Here is a 16,243-nt window from a genome sequence, read left to right on the forward strand (position 1 = left end):
TTGAGAATCCCGATTACGGCAGGCCGCACGGCATCACATGATTATTCAAGTTTCATGCACGGTACATAATTGCCTTTCCATTACAATTCAATTTATATTTCTGATCAGCCCCTCTAAAATTTGATATTTTACTGATAGGTACTATCTCGAGGGATGTTTTTCTTTCGTTGACAACAGCGCGGGCTTTGGCAGCACCTTCGGCCGAGGCACTCGCATTTTGGGTGGCGGAGTGTGATCAAGAATAAAAACAAGTTTTGTGTGTTTTTTTCAATGAAGAGATTAGTTTTTGTTTGGTAATGTTTGTTTTTGTTGAATTTTTGTGTTTTGGAGAATGTAGGGGTAAAAGACGGAAGTACAACAAAGCGACGCACCAGCTGAATGGGCGGCGAGACTACAATCACGTTATCTACTAGACCGCTCGACTTTGACCTCTGTCTGGAGGATGGGGAGGTTTGCGATAAGACAAATTCTTGTTTTATATTGACGAAATATTGTTCTAAGCTAATCCTAGTAATCAGTAGAAGCAAAAATGTCAAATAAAGATTCAATGTCTGGGTGTGGTCGGTATAATCCCAAAGTACCAATGTGTGTACTGCCCTTTTACACTTTCAGCAGATATAAGAGGATCTTTTCCTTGAAAACATTAATCTGTCGGCACTATGCGTACATGTATACGCTATAACATTTTTTAAATTGAAGACAATGAAATACAGAATATTACGATATAAGTATCAATAGTGGGTAAATATAATTTTAAAACAAACAAAAATCAAATTGCGGACGGAGGATTACTCGGGCCGTTGGCACTTAAAGGGTTAATATAGCTCGATAGTTATAGTATAGCTTAACACATTGACTGTGACAGACGTTGCATACAAGCTGGTTATTAACCTGTTGGATCCCGTAGCCGCACAGTTTGCGACTGAGGCAAGTGTGCAGTCGTGGCCCGTTGCCGTACTGTTTGCGGCCGGAGCCGCGCGCAGAGCGTTTTAATTTTTTGCGTTTTCTTCAACTCAATTCGCTAAATTAAATGACGTTCAATATACCGGGTTACTCGGGAGACACACTGGCTTTCTCGTGAGGTATATTTTGTTTCGCGCTACGATACTTGGCAGCCTGTTCTTACTCTAAACGTCGAGGCGTTTCAGCCGGTTGCTGTTGTTTGTACACAATAATTATGGCTTCGCGTAAGCATGAGTTGTTTGATCAAGATATTAATGAATTATTGGGCAGTGAGTTTAGTGAACTATCTGATAGTGACGACGAAAGTGATGTGGATATTTTCAGTCGTGTAAGAAGTGGTGATTTTATTTTTAGTGAACTAGTTCGTGATGCAGACTTCAACCACGATTTAGGTTATCTCGATGAACCAGTACCAGGACCATCAGGTGATACTGTTTATTCTAATAATCGTCCAAATAAGCCTACTTTGGATAGGGTTTGACTTGGTAATAAACGAGGTAGTTCAAAATTATAATCCCAGAAATAACTTTACTGGTAATGAAGGAACTGAATGTAGGCCTAACCCCAAACGTAGAAAGCTACCTCCAATTACCTATCCCTGGGTGAATGATACCAACTTTATTCCGCACATATTTCCATTTGACAGCTCAAAATCTGGAATAAATGCTGATTCTGGAATAAGTAAGGAATCTACAAACCTAGATTTTTTCCTAGTTTGTTTATCCTAGTCTTATTGATTTATAAAAAATAAACTTACACTTGGAATCAAAATAGATATATATATATATATAAATATATATATATATATATTATATATATATATATAAATTTAAATATGTATATTTGAATTTAGAAATATCAATTAATATGAAATAAATAAACATAAAAATAAAACTTATGAGTATATGATTATGCAGATGCAAAAAAATAACTATAATGCAAAGTAGTAACCAAGTGCCAGAAAAAACCCGGGCCAGCAGATGCCCCCTGTGCTGCCATAACTCGGGACTCAACAGGTTAATAGTAGCGATTCGAAATCGAACCATGAATCTTAAATCCACTGAATCTTCAACAAAAGATTCAGATTTGAGAATCGATCACCACGATTCAACTTTCGAATCTGCGGAGATCTGATTTACTTTGGGCTGATTGCCAGTAGACAAATTACTAATCGCTTAAAATGTTTTTGCTGTACTTTGTGTTTTAAAAATCATGAATAGATCACATAATTGACACATTAGTGTACCTTTGTAAATAGTATTGTGCTTGAATCTAGTATTTTTATATGTATTCCTATATCACCACAGCGAATCAACATTACGCAGTGACTTTCTACATGATAACCTGAATAGAGGTAACCTAAATAACAAATTATTATTATTCTATAAATTATATTTCACTTACTGATTTGTTTTATGTTTACCTTTGTATAATGCCAAGGATCTGTTGCGTGGATGTCTATTACCCGAAGGGAAGTAAGCAGACGACAGCTAATTTTGTTTACTTTACAATTTTTGTAGTTGTGTAACTATTTCCTCCTTAAACTTTATTACGTTTAAATTTGTTCTAACATTTCAAGTTTAAAATACTTTATACAAGTGATAAAATATATGTACATATTTTTCTAGACTAAAAGTGTATATTCTGGAAGCCTATATTATATCCATAAAATCAAAGCAACAGGTAAGAAAAATGGCTCAATTCTTAAAATATAGCTATTTCTTTGAAACTGTACGAACCCCTGTAGTTTAACACACTGACTGAGAGATGCCAAGTACACACGGTACTCAAGTACGCTCAGTACAGAGCCGCAGTACATCTAAGATCAGATTAGATACAGGTACAGTTGTAAACACTTGAAGTAATGCATGAATTTTAACTAATAATAAAGTCTGTTGTAGATCACTACTTAAAAATACATTAACAAACTGTGAACTAGTGTTCTAAATTAATTATGTTTCAAGAACTTTATTCACAACAAATTCCAACCCATTAGTCTTTTAATATCATTTAATTCTTGTAATTAATATTACTAGGATTAAGAACAAAATTTAACAACACACAGCCATTACATGGAAAATTCCAATTTAGGAGGGATATTAAAGTTTTATTAACTAAAAGCATGAAATGGTGCCATCGTGTGTGACAATAATCTGTAACTTACTTGTGCGAGACGACAACAACCAGTTCATAGTTCTGCAGGAAATCATCAACCATCATCACAGTTTGGTCTGACACTCCAACTTCCTGCAGCAGTGAAACTATGGTTATACGAGTTGGAAGGAACACAAGGGGTCGCTTGGGGTTGGGGGTTTGATGGACACAAGGATAAATTATGTTCATAAAAATAAAATACTCTAAAAGATTCTGCTGTTAAAAATGTACTACACGTTTAATAGAAGTAACCAGAAAAATAAAATGAGCCAAAGACTCAAACTAAACTTTAGACTTGTTAAAAATACTACATTTAACTTTTAATATAATTGTGACAAACATAAACTTTCGTATTTTCTTTTTAAATAAGTTACAATTGATTTTTATTATTACAGGAAAATAATTCAACATTTCTGTTAAGCCCATTCATTATTTCTCTTTACAAGTCTAATGTCTGGGCTATGAATAATTTTGAGGTCTATTATAAACGTACAAGTTTCACTTTACACCTAATCACCAATAAATGTTAAATACCTTTAATGACTGAAGTTAAGTAATGTTATTGTTACAAAATTAATAGATGTAATTTTACAATTTTTTAACTGTGCAAAAATTCAATTAAAAGAAACATACTAGACATTTTTCTCACCGCCAGTGTTTTGTTGTTATTATGATCAGTCTCCCCTTCCTCACTGGAAATGATGATAGATCCCGTCCCATCATCTAATCTGACATCTGGGGCAACCATGTTCAGTGCCTTCTTGAGCACAGCCTCCTCTAGTTCCTTCACTGTCATCTTCTGCGTGTCCACTGCCAGCGCCACCTGTATCACAAAACCCAGATTATAGAATGGAAGCAGAAGTGTTCTTTTCCATCTCGCAGGTTCAAGGAATGTCATCAGTACAATTATTGTAACGCTATATGTGTGCTTCATGTTAATTTTTAGCAATAGGTTTTACTCACATATCTTCAAATTGTTGAAACCATTTTACTGTCTAAACCTACCCTCAGTATCAATGTCTTTTTCTTTGTTTAAACTTTGTTACTGACGATAGAAGGTTTAAAAGGATAACAGGATTTCGGACATTTGCCATCGTTATAAGTTACAAAAAAGTACAACACTACTTTTTGAAGATGAAATCCTCGAGCTAGGTTTCAATCCACGAAATGAAGTGTTATACTTTTTTGTATTACATAACGAAGACAAATGTCAAAAATCCTCTTATCCTTTCAATCAATGTCTTTTTCTTTGTTTAAACTTTGTTACTGACGATAGAAGGTTTAAAAGGATAACAGGATTTCGGACATTTGCCATTGTTATAAGTTACAAAAAAGTACAACACTACTTTTTGAAGATGAAATCCTCGAGCTAGGTTTCAATCCACGAAATGAAGTGTTATACTTTTTTGTATTACATAACGAAGACAAATGTCAAAAATCCTCTTATCCTTTCAATTCTTTTTCCCTTGAAGAAACTGGAAAAAAAAACGTCTTTATGAAAAGAAATGTTTCAAAAACGAATTAAAAAATAAGTCATTTTAAAATTAGTAATTTGGGGGAAGAAGGTATTTGACAAAATTATCAAACAGCATAACATAAAAAAGTGAAATGTGAATAGAACAAGTGCGACAGACTTGGCAGAATCTATATTGAAAAAGATGTATGTTTAAGTGAGGTTGGTTTCAAACACCTTAAAGTAAATCAGGTATGTAATAGTGGGATCAACTTTTGTACTTGCAATTATTCTCCAACTAAGCTCAGCCAAGATGAGTTGGAAATTTAAGTGGGGAACAGGTAAGTATTTGTCATCAAACTAGAGTGCGGAACGGGTTAGTTGTTGTCATCAAATTAGAGTGGGGAACGGGTTAGTTATTGTCATCAAATTAGAGTGGGGAACGGGTTAGTTATTGTCATCAAATTAGTGTGGGAAACGGGTTAGTTAAATGAAGCTAACTACCTAGGAATCATCATTGACAACAATCTAACCTGGACTCCACATGTAGACCAACTCTGCAGAAAGCTCAGCAGTTGCCTATGTGTATTAAAAAGAATAACAAAAATGAGCAATCTGGACACAGCAAAAACTGCTTATTTCTCACTCTTTGAAGCACATCTAAGATATGGATTAGTGGTATGGGGAAACTCTTCCATCGGGAATCTCCAACGGGTACTAATACTTCAAAAAAAAGTTGTGAGAAGATTGGCAGGATTAGACCCAAAGGCTACTTGCCGGCAAGCTTTTCAAAATCTTAAAATTTGGACTGTGATATCTCTGTTTGTGACAGAAGTGATCTGCTATGCTGTCTCACAGAACATTACAAGGCTGGGAGAAATGCACCATTACAACACTCGGAACGCCATGAACTATGCTCTGCCAATTCATCGCCTTGCTTTGTACAAGAGGAAGTTTTTTTTTTTTTTTTTTTAAATTGTTCTTTATTGTTACATAATCTTAGAGAATAGTACATTGCGTCAATACATAAATAAGAAAACAAGACAGAAAAGCAATCTGTTAGTCGTCAGTTTCTTTCAAAGTATTCCTTGAGGGTGTAGTAAGGGTGTTCTCGGAGCCAGTGCTTTCAGTTGCCGTCCAAACTGCTGTCGTTCTGTCTTCTTCAGTTCTTCTGGGAGGGCAATTCCAGAGCTTTGCTCCTGCATATGTCGGCTTCTTCTCTGTGGATGTGAGATGATGTACAGGGAGGCAATAATTCAAGGCGTGGCGGGTGTTGTAGTTGTGATAGTCTGCTCCAGTTGCAATAGACTCAGGGAATTTGAGGTGTATTTTGCGTGACAGTCTCCAGGATATAGAGATTAACTATGGTGAGAATCTTCAAGAGTCCTGGAAAGCCTGCCTGCAGGATTCTCTTGCTTGTAAATTTGCAAGGATGCGGATGACTCTTTTTTTGATGGACAAGTACCCCCGCAGCATATTGCCCCTTGTGGTGCCTCCCAGACTACTATTCCATATCGGAGATGAGTCTCATAGAGAGCATAGTAGGCAGTTTTTAGCTGTTTACGGTGTCCACTGATGTGTTTCATCCTGCGTATTAACATATAGTCCCGCACTGAGCTTTTTGCAAAGAAAGTCTATGTGTTGGGTCCATGCAGTGTGTCATCAATTACCACCCCGAGATATTTTGAAGTACTGCTCTCCTCCACTTCAGGCAGTCTTCCAGTTGTGTCTTTATGCCTTCCTAGAACTAGCTGCTTCGTCTTTTTCTCATTCACGACAAGGTCATTACCATGACAGTATTGTACTGCCATGTTGACGGCAGTATAAGCAGCTATTTCAAGGTCTTCTTTGGTTGTTTTTTTACTCAGTAGGAGCACACAGTGTCATCAGCATACATTACTGTGCTGCTGTAGTTTTCCATGTATCGGGGGAAAGTCATTGGTGTACAGAATGAAAAGGACTGGGCCCGAGCACAGATCCCTGGGGCACTCCTCGGGTTGACGGTTTGCAGCCCTGATGTTGTTTTGGCGTGTTAAAACCCCTGGTTGTGTACTTCACCTCAGTCATCTGTCTTCGTCCGGTGAGATAACTTCTGAACCAGTTAAGAGCTTGTCCTTGTATCCCAAGAGTAGTCAATTTTTGATAGGAGATGGTCATGGCTAAGGCAGTCGAAAGCTTTACTATAGTCAAGCAAGATGGCAGTGGATGTGTTTCCGTCTTCCAATTGGTCAGCCAAAAACTCCACTAGACCTATCAGTGCTGTTATTGTTGATTTGCCTGGCAGGAAACCATGTTGTTCAGGTGTCAGTAGCTGGTTTAATTGATAGGTGGTGTATGAGTCTGGACAGCACAAGTTTTTCAATTAATTTTGAGAAGGTGGGTATCAATGATATCGGGCGGTAGTTGGCTGTTTGAGTAGTGGGTCCCTGCTTGTATTTTGGATAAACTTTGGCTATTTTTAGTGCAGATGGGAAAATTCCTGAATTGAATGATTTGTTGATAATATCCATTAGGGGATCAATCAGTTCTTCTTTACATGTTTTCAAAAGTTTTGTGGAGATATTGTCGTAGCCAGCGGAGCTTTTTGGCTTTAGAGATTGGATGAGTTTTGCTAGTTCCTGTCTATTGGGTGGGATGTAGTATTAGGGTTGGAATGTTCAGGTTTTCAGCTGGCAATATCTTTCGAGTTCGTCAAGTTGTCCACTCAATTGAAGCGTTCATTGGCAACATTTGTAAAGAAGGTGTTAAGGTGGTCTGCAATCAGTCTTGGGTTTTTGATTTCTTGTCCATTAATGTCTAGAGAAGAGGGTAGGGTTTTTTTTCTTCTTTTGAATTTCTTTCAGAATTTATAATCTGCCCCATAGTGCTTTTGATTTGTTATCAGCTTTTGATATTGCATCTATTTGATCTTGCCGCCTTAGTTGTTTCAGCCTCAGATCATACTCTTTTTTGAGCTGTGCTGCAATTCTTTTATAGTTTTCACTTCCCGTAGTATTATATAACTCTTGAGCTTTAAGGAATTCTCTCTTTATTTGCATTGCGGTCTGGTCTGTTAGAATGTGCTTGGGCTTTTTGTTTCTTTGTCGAATTAGCGGACAAGTGATATTTATTGCGTGTGACATAGTCCATTTAGGTTGTTGTAGGATTCCTCTACATCATTTGTGTTATAGATTATCGCCCAATCTTGCTGGCCAAGGAACCGCTTTAATTCAAGGAGATTATTATTACTCATGTTTTCTTCGCTCACTAATAGGTAAGGGGGTTCTTTTACTCTCACAATTTATAGTACAGACCTGCCCAGTATGATCAGATATTCCTGTGTTTATTACCTCTACGTTAACGTCTTTGGGCTGGATGTTTAGTGCAAACACAGTCTATTGAGGTCGCAGAGGTTGATGTTATTCGTGTTGGTGGGAGGTCTAGTCTCTGTATATATTATGTCCACTTAAATATATCTTTCATTAGGGTGTAGTCATTCTTCTTTACTAAGCTGTCAATATTAATATCCCCCATTATCATTACAATTTTGTCTGTAGGAATACTTTCTAACACCTGTGAGAGTATCTCTAGGCTTATTTCAGTGTTTCCTTGATTTCTGTAAAACTCCAACAAGGTACATACATGACTTACCAAGTTTTTACTTTAATTACTGCAATCTCACAGACTAGTTCTTCGCACAGACTATACATATCGACCATGTCAACGTTGTGTTTTTAAATTATCTTTTGCAAGATTGCAACTCCTCCCTTAAGATGACGTTTTCCTACAGTATTCAGCTGTTAACTCATATCCAATTAGCCTTGTATTTTTTATTGTCTCCTTTCTTTGTCCATGTTCTGTTAGAATAACTAGGTCTGGTTGTAAACTGTCCAGAAGGGTGTTAAGACAGTCTATTTTATTGGAGACCCTATCTGTGTTCTGGTGAAGGATGGATATTGTATTGCTTATTTGGGGTTGGGTATGGTGTTTTTTTTTTCTTTTCGATGTGCCAGCTCTAAAAAAGAAATGGTATTAATATTTCTTATTATTGAAAAAGTCTTCAAAGTTTTCACCACCGGGCAGAAGGATTTTGCAGTGCAAGGTGGTCCTTTGTGCACCTTGAAGGCATTTCCTGCAGGAAAACTGTTCCCGGTCAATTTCTTGTGTATTTTTTAGTTGCGTCTTGTTCTGCTCTGGCAATTCGCTGGGTGGATGAGACATGGGTAATTGAGCTTGATTTGCTTTTGGCAATCTGAAGGGAGACGCTAAACAAATTTCTTATCTTGTTGCCGTCGGTGCTGCGGGGGGGGAATTTTTACTATGGACTTTAAAATTTTGTTTTTTGCTTTGGAGAGTTTATGGGGAGCTGTAAGGTTGTTTTGCTTGGTCCCGAACACAACAATGTCGAGATCCTCCCGCACAGTTTCTTCGCGCTTGATGTCCTTAGAGTTGTCTGCATTGTGTTTTTTTCTGTTTTTGGCTCCAGGTTTGACTGACTCCTGGGAATTCTTCTTGGATTGTCTCTGAGGTGTCCTGGTGAATATACTGACAATCTTTTGTCGGCTTGTCCTTGTATGCAGAGTTTGATATAATTACGAATTGTTCATGTAGGCATTTCAAAGAGTCATCCATGTGCTCCTGTCTTCTCCTATCCTTATTTTAGTCAACTCAGTCAAAATAGGATTACAGAGGGTAATGCCCATCTAAGCTTAATTTTTTCATCATTAGTTTTTTGTGTTTTCAGTAGTTTTTAGTGACTTAGGAACTTGTCCTTGTTTTAGCTTATCATTGTCTTTTTTGAGAAGTTCAATACTGTTTTGAAGGTTTTTAATCTTAATTTTGTCTTCAGAGATGATTTCTTCTCTGTCTCTGTCTTGTTCAATGAACATTTTTTCTAAGTCATATCTCATTTGTTTTTCTTTTAACAGTTGATTTTCAATTTGACAAAATTTGTCCATCAGTGTGTTGTGTTTATCTAGCATGATATCCTTTTGGTTTTCTAGTTCTTCTACTTGAAGCTGATAGTTTAAATGGCTACTTTTGATGTTTTTTAATTCACAAAGTTCTAAATAATAGTTCAGAGTTTTGTATATTTAGCTCCATTATTTGTTGTTTTAAATCTTGATTTTCCATTAAAAAGAGCATTTCCAGCCTCTGCTCTGCTGCCAATGACAAGCTATGCAGGATCTAAACTCTTCAATATTCTTCCAGACCATCTGAAAATAAACAGTGGACAGAAATGCTTCAAAAAGAAACTCCAAGAATGGTTTCTACAGAGGACATTTTACTCCCTTGAAGAATTTATAAACTGGAGGAACCATTAATCATAGTGCTTAAAATGGTTTATCCACTGTTTTCTACATTGCTGACTAATATTCTAAACTAATACCTTTACCTACTTGACGCCAATTCTGTAACTCTATGTACATGAATAAAGAAACTGTCTATTGTTTAGTTATTGTCATAAAATTTGAGTGGGGAACGGGTTAGTTATTGTCATAAAATTTGAGTGGGGAATGGGTTAGTTATTCAAGATTCAAGATATTTTATTGTCATTAAGCACAATACATATTATGCAATAGACAAAGTCAACATATTATATAGCCTACTTTAATCTAGGCACAGTTATAGGACAAAATACAGTATTGCCGGCTAGAACTAAATAACAATAATATAAATGTGAATAAAAACAATTAAATTACAATTAAATAATTTTAAAATCTATACAATATGTGCTAACAATCCTAATCTTAAATTAACAATGGATTAAAAACTTAATGAGCTAATATCACAGGCTAGGTAATCTTCAACAGTGTAAAAAGCTTTATTTTTCAGCCACTTTGCAATGGTAACTTTAAAATTATTAAGTGTAACATTCCATGCTTTCTCTGGTAATTTATTAAATAATTTTATACTGAAAAATATCTGGCTGTTTTTGGTCTTTTCGAGTCTGACTGGGGGTAGATCGAGTAAATACCTTTTCCTTGTGCAGTGTGTATGAACATCTTGTCTATTTATGAAATTATTCAAATTTTCTTTTACATCAAGTAATGAGCAGTAGATGTATAAACTTGGCAAGGTCATAATTTGAAGTTCTTTGAAAAAAGGTGAACAAGATTCTTGTTTAGAAACATTTTTTAAAATCCTTATAGCTTTTTTTTGCCATAAAAATATTTTTTTGGCACTGGAACTGTTTCCCCAAAGAGTCACACCATACCTCAAGTGTGAGTGGAAAAATGCATAATAAGCAGTTATCAACATCTCTTGAGTAACAGTATTCCTTAGTTTACATAATAGGTATATAACTCTAGATAGTTTAGTACATAAATAATTAACATGATGTTGCCAGCTTAATTTACTATCTAGGATAACACCCAATAACTTAACAGAATCATTACTGTATTTAGTATTATTGTGTAGAGATAATGTTAAATATTCAGTTTTATTATGATTCACTGCCAACCCATTTGCTTTAAACCATTCTAGAGCTAATTTAAATGAACGTTCTTGATCAGATTTTAAGATTTGTGAGTCTTTATTACAGTTTAAAAGAGTAGTATCATCCACGTACAAAACAGAATTACAAGGTAGGCTAGATGAAAAATTATTGATTGCAACAATAAACAGAAAAGGTCCCAAAACAGAGCCTTGCGGAACTCCCAATTTCACTGTTCTGAAATTGGACTTGTTCTCACCCCCTGGACAACCATCTGTTTCCTGTCAGATAAATAATATTGTCATCAAACTAGACAGGGAGGAAACAGGTTAGTTATTGTCATCAAACTATAGTGGGGAACGGGTTAGTTATTGTCATCAAATTAGACGTCAAAAGTAACAAAAATGTCACAAATCCGCAACTGTCTATAAATTTTCTGTTCTAAAATCAGTTTATCAATAAAATTAAGTATGCAGTCAGACAATGGACGCTGCATACTTGTGGACAAGGCTATACTTACTGTAGGTTTTGGCGAGCAGACATAACACTTGGGATTGGGTGGCTCCAGATGTTTCTCCGGTACAATGATAAGTCCCCTGGGGTTTGGCCTGAGCCGAACGTAGACGGACTGGCACTTCTCCAACTGATCCTGCAGGACATTGAGAGCGTGGAGTACCACCATGCCGGCAACAATCGCATTGGTGGTGGCGATTGCTGGAATAATGTTACCTGCCATTGCTGTAACAAACAGTTTCTTATTCTTAGCTCAGTACAGTATTGTCAATAAGAAAGCAGTTAATGATTTATTTTTAAAGATCTACAGGGCATAAACATTTTTGGTTCAGTAAAATCTATCATTGATACCATAGTAGCAAAAAATGTTAACACAAAAAGTATGACACTTTCAACAAAGCCACTTTCACTTTCATTTTCACAAGCCTGCCTCCGCTTGCAGCACGAGTTAGTCAGCCTACTGTCACTGATACACTCATCATGCTTCAATAGACAATTTCTTTATTTACAAATCATCAAGAAATGAAATGATGTCAAATATTACATGGTTAGTTATTAAGAGTATTACTCTTCTCTTTTCCAGTTCAGAAACTCATCCATGGTGTAGAATGGACGACTAGAGAGCCATTTGGTCAGTGATGTCTTCAGTCTCTGTCCTTGTAGCATTTTTATATCTTCAGGAAGATGGTTGAAGATTTTTCTGCCTATGTAGGATGGTTTCCTTTCAAATAGTGCAGTGTGATGTAGTGGCAAGTGAAAATTTGAAGCATGGCGGGTGTTATAGGTATGGAAGTCATGGCATCGTTCCAATCGCTCTTTGTCAACATGGACTATGACTTCTCTGATGTATAGGCTGATAACTGTTATGATTCCCTGGTGAGGAAAGGCATCTCTGCAGCTTTCCCTTGGGCCAAGGCCAGACATGATCCTGACTGCTCTTTTCTGTAGTAGTAGTAATCTATTTAAGTTTCCTGCAGTTGTGCCTCCCCAAACTGCAAGGCCGTACCTTAAGTGTGATTTGAATAACGAACAATAGGCAATTTTTGTAGTTCCTACATCACTGGCATGCTTTACTCATTTTAAAAACATATAGGCATGAATTCAGCTTTTTGGAGAGTATGTCAATGATTGTTCCATGATAAATTGCTGTCAATAATCTTTCCGAGGAATTTTGTCTCACTTTCCATTGATACGTCAGGCAGTCCTGGAACTTCTTCTTGTCTCCTTCCAAAAGCTAATTGTTTGGTTTTTTTCAGTGTTGACTACTAGATCGTTTTCGTGACAATATTGATAGGCCATGTTTAATGCAGTGTAGGAGTTAATAGCTAAGTTATTTGCAGAGGATTCAGACACTAGAAGTGTTGTGTCATCGGCATACATCACTGGAGCACATTACACGCCTAAGTATTGCGGCATGTCATTTGTCATGAGAATAAACAGAACCAATCCTAACACTGAGCCCTGAGGTACGCCACATTTAACAGGCAGAGGCTCTGATGTTATTGTTTGTGAGAACCTTTTTTGTGTATATTGAATATCTACTGTCTGGCTTCTTCCCTCTAGATAGCTCTTAAACCATTCTTTGGCATGTCCTTTAACTCCAAGTTTTTCAAGTTTGTAAAGGATCAGGTCATGCCCTAGGCAGTCAAAAGCTTTGCTGAAGTTGAGCATAATGCCAGTGACCATATTTCTTCCTTCCAAGTAATCAATAATGAATTCTGAAAGTTTGATAATGGCCGATGTTGTAGACCTTCCTTTAATAAAGCCATGTTGATTACCTGTTAGAAGGTTGTGTAGTTCACAGTGATCCATTAGTCTTTTCAAAACTACTTTCTCAATAACTTTGGAGCAGGTTAGGATCAGAGATATTGGCCTATAGTTCTCTGTGTGGCTTCCGCTTTTAAGCTTTGGATATACCTTACTACGTTTGAGGGCTGATGGAAAGTGTCCTTGAGCAAGGGATAAGTTTGTTATTTTGACTAGAGGCAGAGTCAGTGCTTTACTGCAGTGTTTCAACATTTTTGCTGAGATTTCATCTAACCCTGCTGATATTTTAGGTTTCAGACTTTTAATTATGGCCTCAATTTCATGTCCATTAGTGGGAGTTAACTGGGTTAAATCATGGTTTATGATTTGAGGTTGGACTGGAGTCTGCTTTTTTGTTCTTGGCTGGCTATTTAGAGTATGATCAGCTATATTCGTAAAAAACTCATTGAGGTGATTAGCTATTTGAAGGGGGTTGGTGGTGATTTGTGTTGAGTTGTGGCTGAGGAGCAGTTTGAACATTTTTTTACCTCTCTCACTGTTTAAACTTGCCATAATGCTTTTGATTTGTTTTCAGCATTTTGCTATGTGATCTGCAGCTGCTTGCTGCTTGATTGTTTTTAGCCTCATATCATAGTCTTTCTTGGCCTTGCACATTCATTTCTATCTGCTTGTGCACCTGTAAGCTCGTGTCTTCGAAGACATGTCAGATATATTGCTTTGAGACATCTAGCCTCTTCATCCACGTATCTTGATGCTTTTCTCTTCCTCTGTCGCACGATCTTTCTAGGACAAACTGTGTTCATAATGGCAACAATAGTTGATAAAAAGTTGTTGTAGGCTGTTTCTGCTGAGTCCGTGTTTTGGACATTTTCCCAGTTTTCTTGTTCAAACTGAGCCTTGAGAACATTTAGATTTTCTTGGTTTAATACTCTTGAGTATTGTATTCCTTTGGGACGATGATGTTGTTATGTACTTTATTTCACAGAGTTGAGCAGTATGGTCAGAAATTCCAGCATGAATCACAGTTGAAGTTAATTGTTCTTTATCTAGGTTAGTGCAGATAAAAATCTATTGATGAGATGGATGTGGGGATGACTCACATTGGGGGTAGCGGGTAGGTTAGTCTCGAGATGCTGTGGCCGCTCAAGGTGTTGTTTAACATCTGATTGTTCCTATCTGATTTCAAGTCATCAATATTAATGTTTCCCATAACTATAAGTGGGTGGTTTTCTGCTTTCATGTCCTCGATTGTTGTAGAAAGTAGACTTAGTGCTTCCTCAAGTTGTCCTCCAGGAATTCTGTAGACACCAAGAATGTACAACTGCCTTTTCCTTGAGGTTAATTTGATCATTCCCATCTCACATATTAGTTCTTGGTTGTTTTCTATGTTTAGAGGCTGTACCGATGTTTCCAGTTCATCTCTGACAAAAATGGTGACTCCTCCTTTTTTGTGGGTTTTACAACTGAAATGCATTATTAAACAGTAATTTGGTACTCTGGTATTTTCTACTTCATCCTTTCTTAATCCATGTTCACTGAGGATGATAATGTCTGGATTTATTCCCTCAAGGAGGTGATTTAGCCTGTCTGTTTTGTTTCTCATTTCCTGCATGTTTTGGTGTAGGACAGAAATTTTATTTGGGGGATTTGGTGAACTCAATGTAGTTGTCGGTTTAACTAAATTTTTATTAGCACTGTAATGGGAAATTGTAAGTGTTTTGTCTTTAATTGGCTTTGGTGCTAAGGCTCTTTTTGGTGTTCTTGGTCTGTTTTCTCCTTGAACTTCTTCAAATGGCTGGCTTCTAAAAAATGTTCAACAGGGCCATTTTTGTACTGCTCATTAATTATTCTATAGATTTCTATGTGATTATTGAAGAAATCTTCAAGTTTTTCCTCCTCAAAGCGGATTATTGCTGTAATTGGAGGTTTCTTTTCTGTTGGTTTCATAAAAACTTCTTTATTAGCTGTTCCAGAGAGTTGCATCTTGAGGGGCATTTGACACTAGTGATTCTATGGCAATGTTGGTTGAATTGGGTTGAACAAATTCTCCATTAATAGGTTCTGCAATGCTACAAGCTGGATGATTGGACCTGTACTTGGCAGCTTGCAGTGACATCCTGTATGCACTTCGCTTTGCTACTATCCTTGTACTTTTATTGTTTAATGTTTTCTTTGGTGTTGAGGAGGTGGAATTTGCTCGTCCAGAAACATTTTTTGAAACTTGACTGCCTAGTTGTGCCTGCAGTGTTTTGAGAGTGTTTTCCATCAGGTCCTGTCTGAGTTTTATCTGAGCCAATTCATGTTGAGTTGAATCCAACATTTCCAGCTCTGTGTTAACTGTCTGAGTTTCCATTGTGTTCAATAATTTTTGATGGTGATTTTGAGTTTGTTTCTCAGAAGAATTTATAGAATCTATTATTACGCTTTGCTAGGCTCTAATTTGTGCCATTTCCCAAACAAGAGATGAGGAGGCTGATGTTGGTAAATTGTCCATTGAAGTCTGAGTAGCAGTATTTAAAGTAAACCTGGAATCTGTTTGATTGGCGTCTTTTAGTTTGTTTAGTTTGGTATCAAGACCTGATATAGTTTGCTTTAGATGTATTATTTTACTAGAGTAGTCTTGAACCAGTGACGCTTGTTTTTTATCGTGTTCTTCAAAGATATGTTGAATGTTTAATTTTTCTTGTGTCGCTTTGTTAAGTTGTGCTTGAGCTTCTTCTAATTAACCAGCAGATCTTCTATTTTTTCAGGTGATTACTTTCATTTTCCTTCAGCTCTTCTTCCATTATTGCCTCACTGCTGGCCACCCTGTTCTCTAATATGGCAATCTGACCCCTCAAAAATTGGTTTTCTTCTAAAAGTACCGTACCTATGGTGGCAGCCATTTTTAGTCTGTCTTCCTCATTTGTGAGGTCATTTTCTCTTAGACTATTTTCTAAGTACATTAAGGATGTATTATTTTCTGTGCAAGAAGAATT

At 36.6% G+C, this 16,243-nt stretch overlaps 1 protein-coding gene across 1 annotated transcript in view; it reads right to left on the bottom strand.

The window, feature by feature from the left end:
* Positions 1-16,243, bottom strand: part of LOC124356049 (SUMO-activating enzyme subunit 2) — a 68,835-nt gene that overhangs the window by 13,398 nt on the left and 39,194 nt on the right. Inside the window, exons 9-11 of the mRNA XM_046807207.1 lie at positions 11,506-11,723; positions 3,767-3,940; positions 3,128-3,210 (exon numbers count right to left, since the gene is read on the bottom strand). Coding sequence (XP_046663163.1) covers positions 3,128-3,210; positions 3,767-3,940; positions 11,506-11,723 — 475 coding nt within the window. The remainder of the gene's footprint in view (positions 1-3,127; positions 3,211-3,766; positions 3,941-11,505; positions 11,724-16,243) is intronic.

The sequence above is a fragment of the Homalodisca vitripennis genome, chromosome 2 (genome assembly GCF_021130785.1).
Source record: "Homalodisca vitripennis isolate AUS2020 chromosome 2, UT_GWSS_2.1, whole genome shotgun sequence".
Lineage (NCBI taxonomy): Eukaryota > Metazoa > Arthropoda > Insecta > Hemiptera > Cicadellidae > Homalodisca > Homalodisca vitripennis.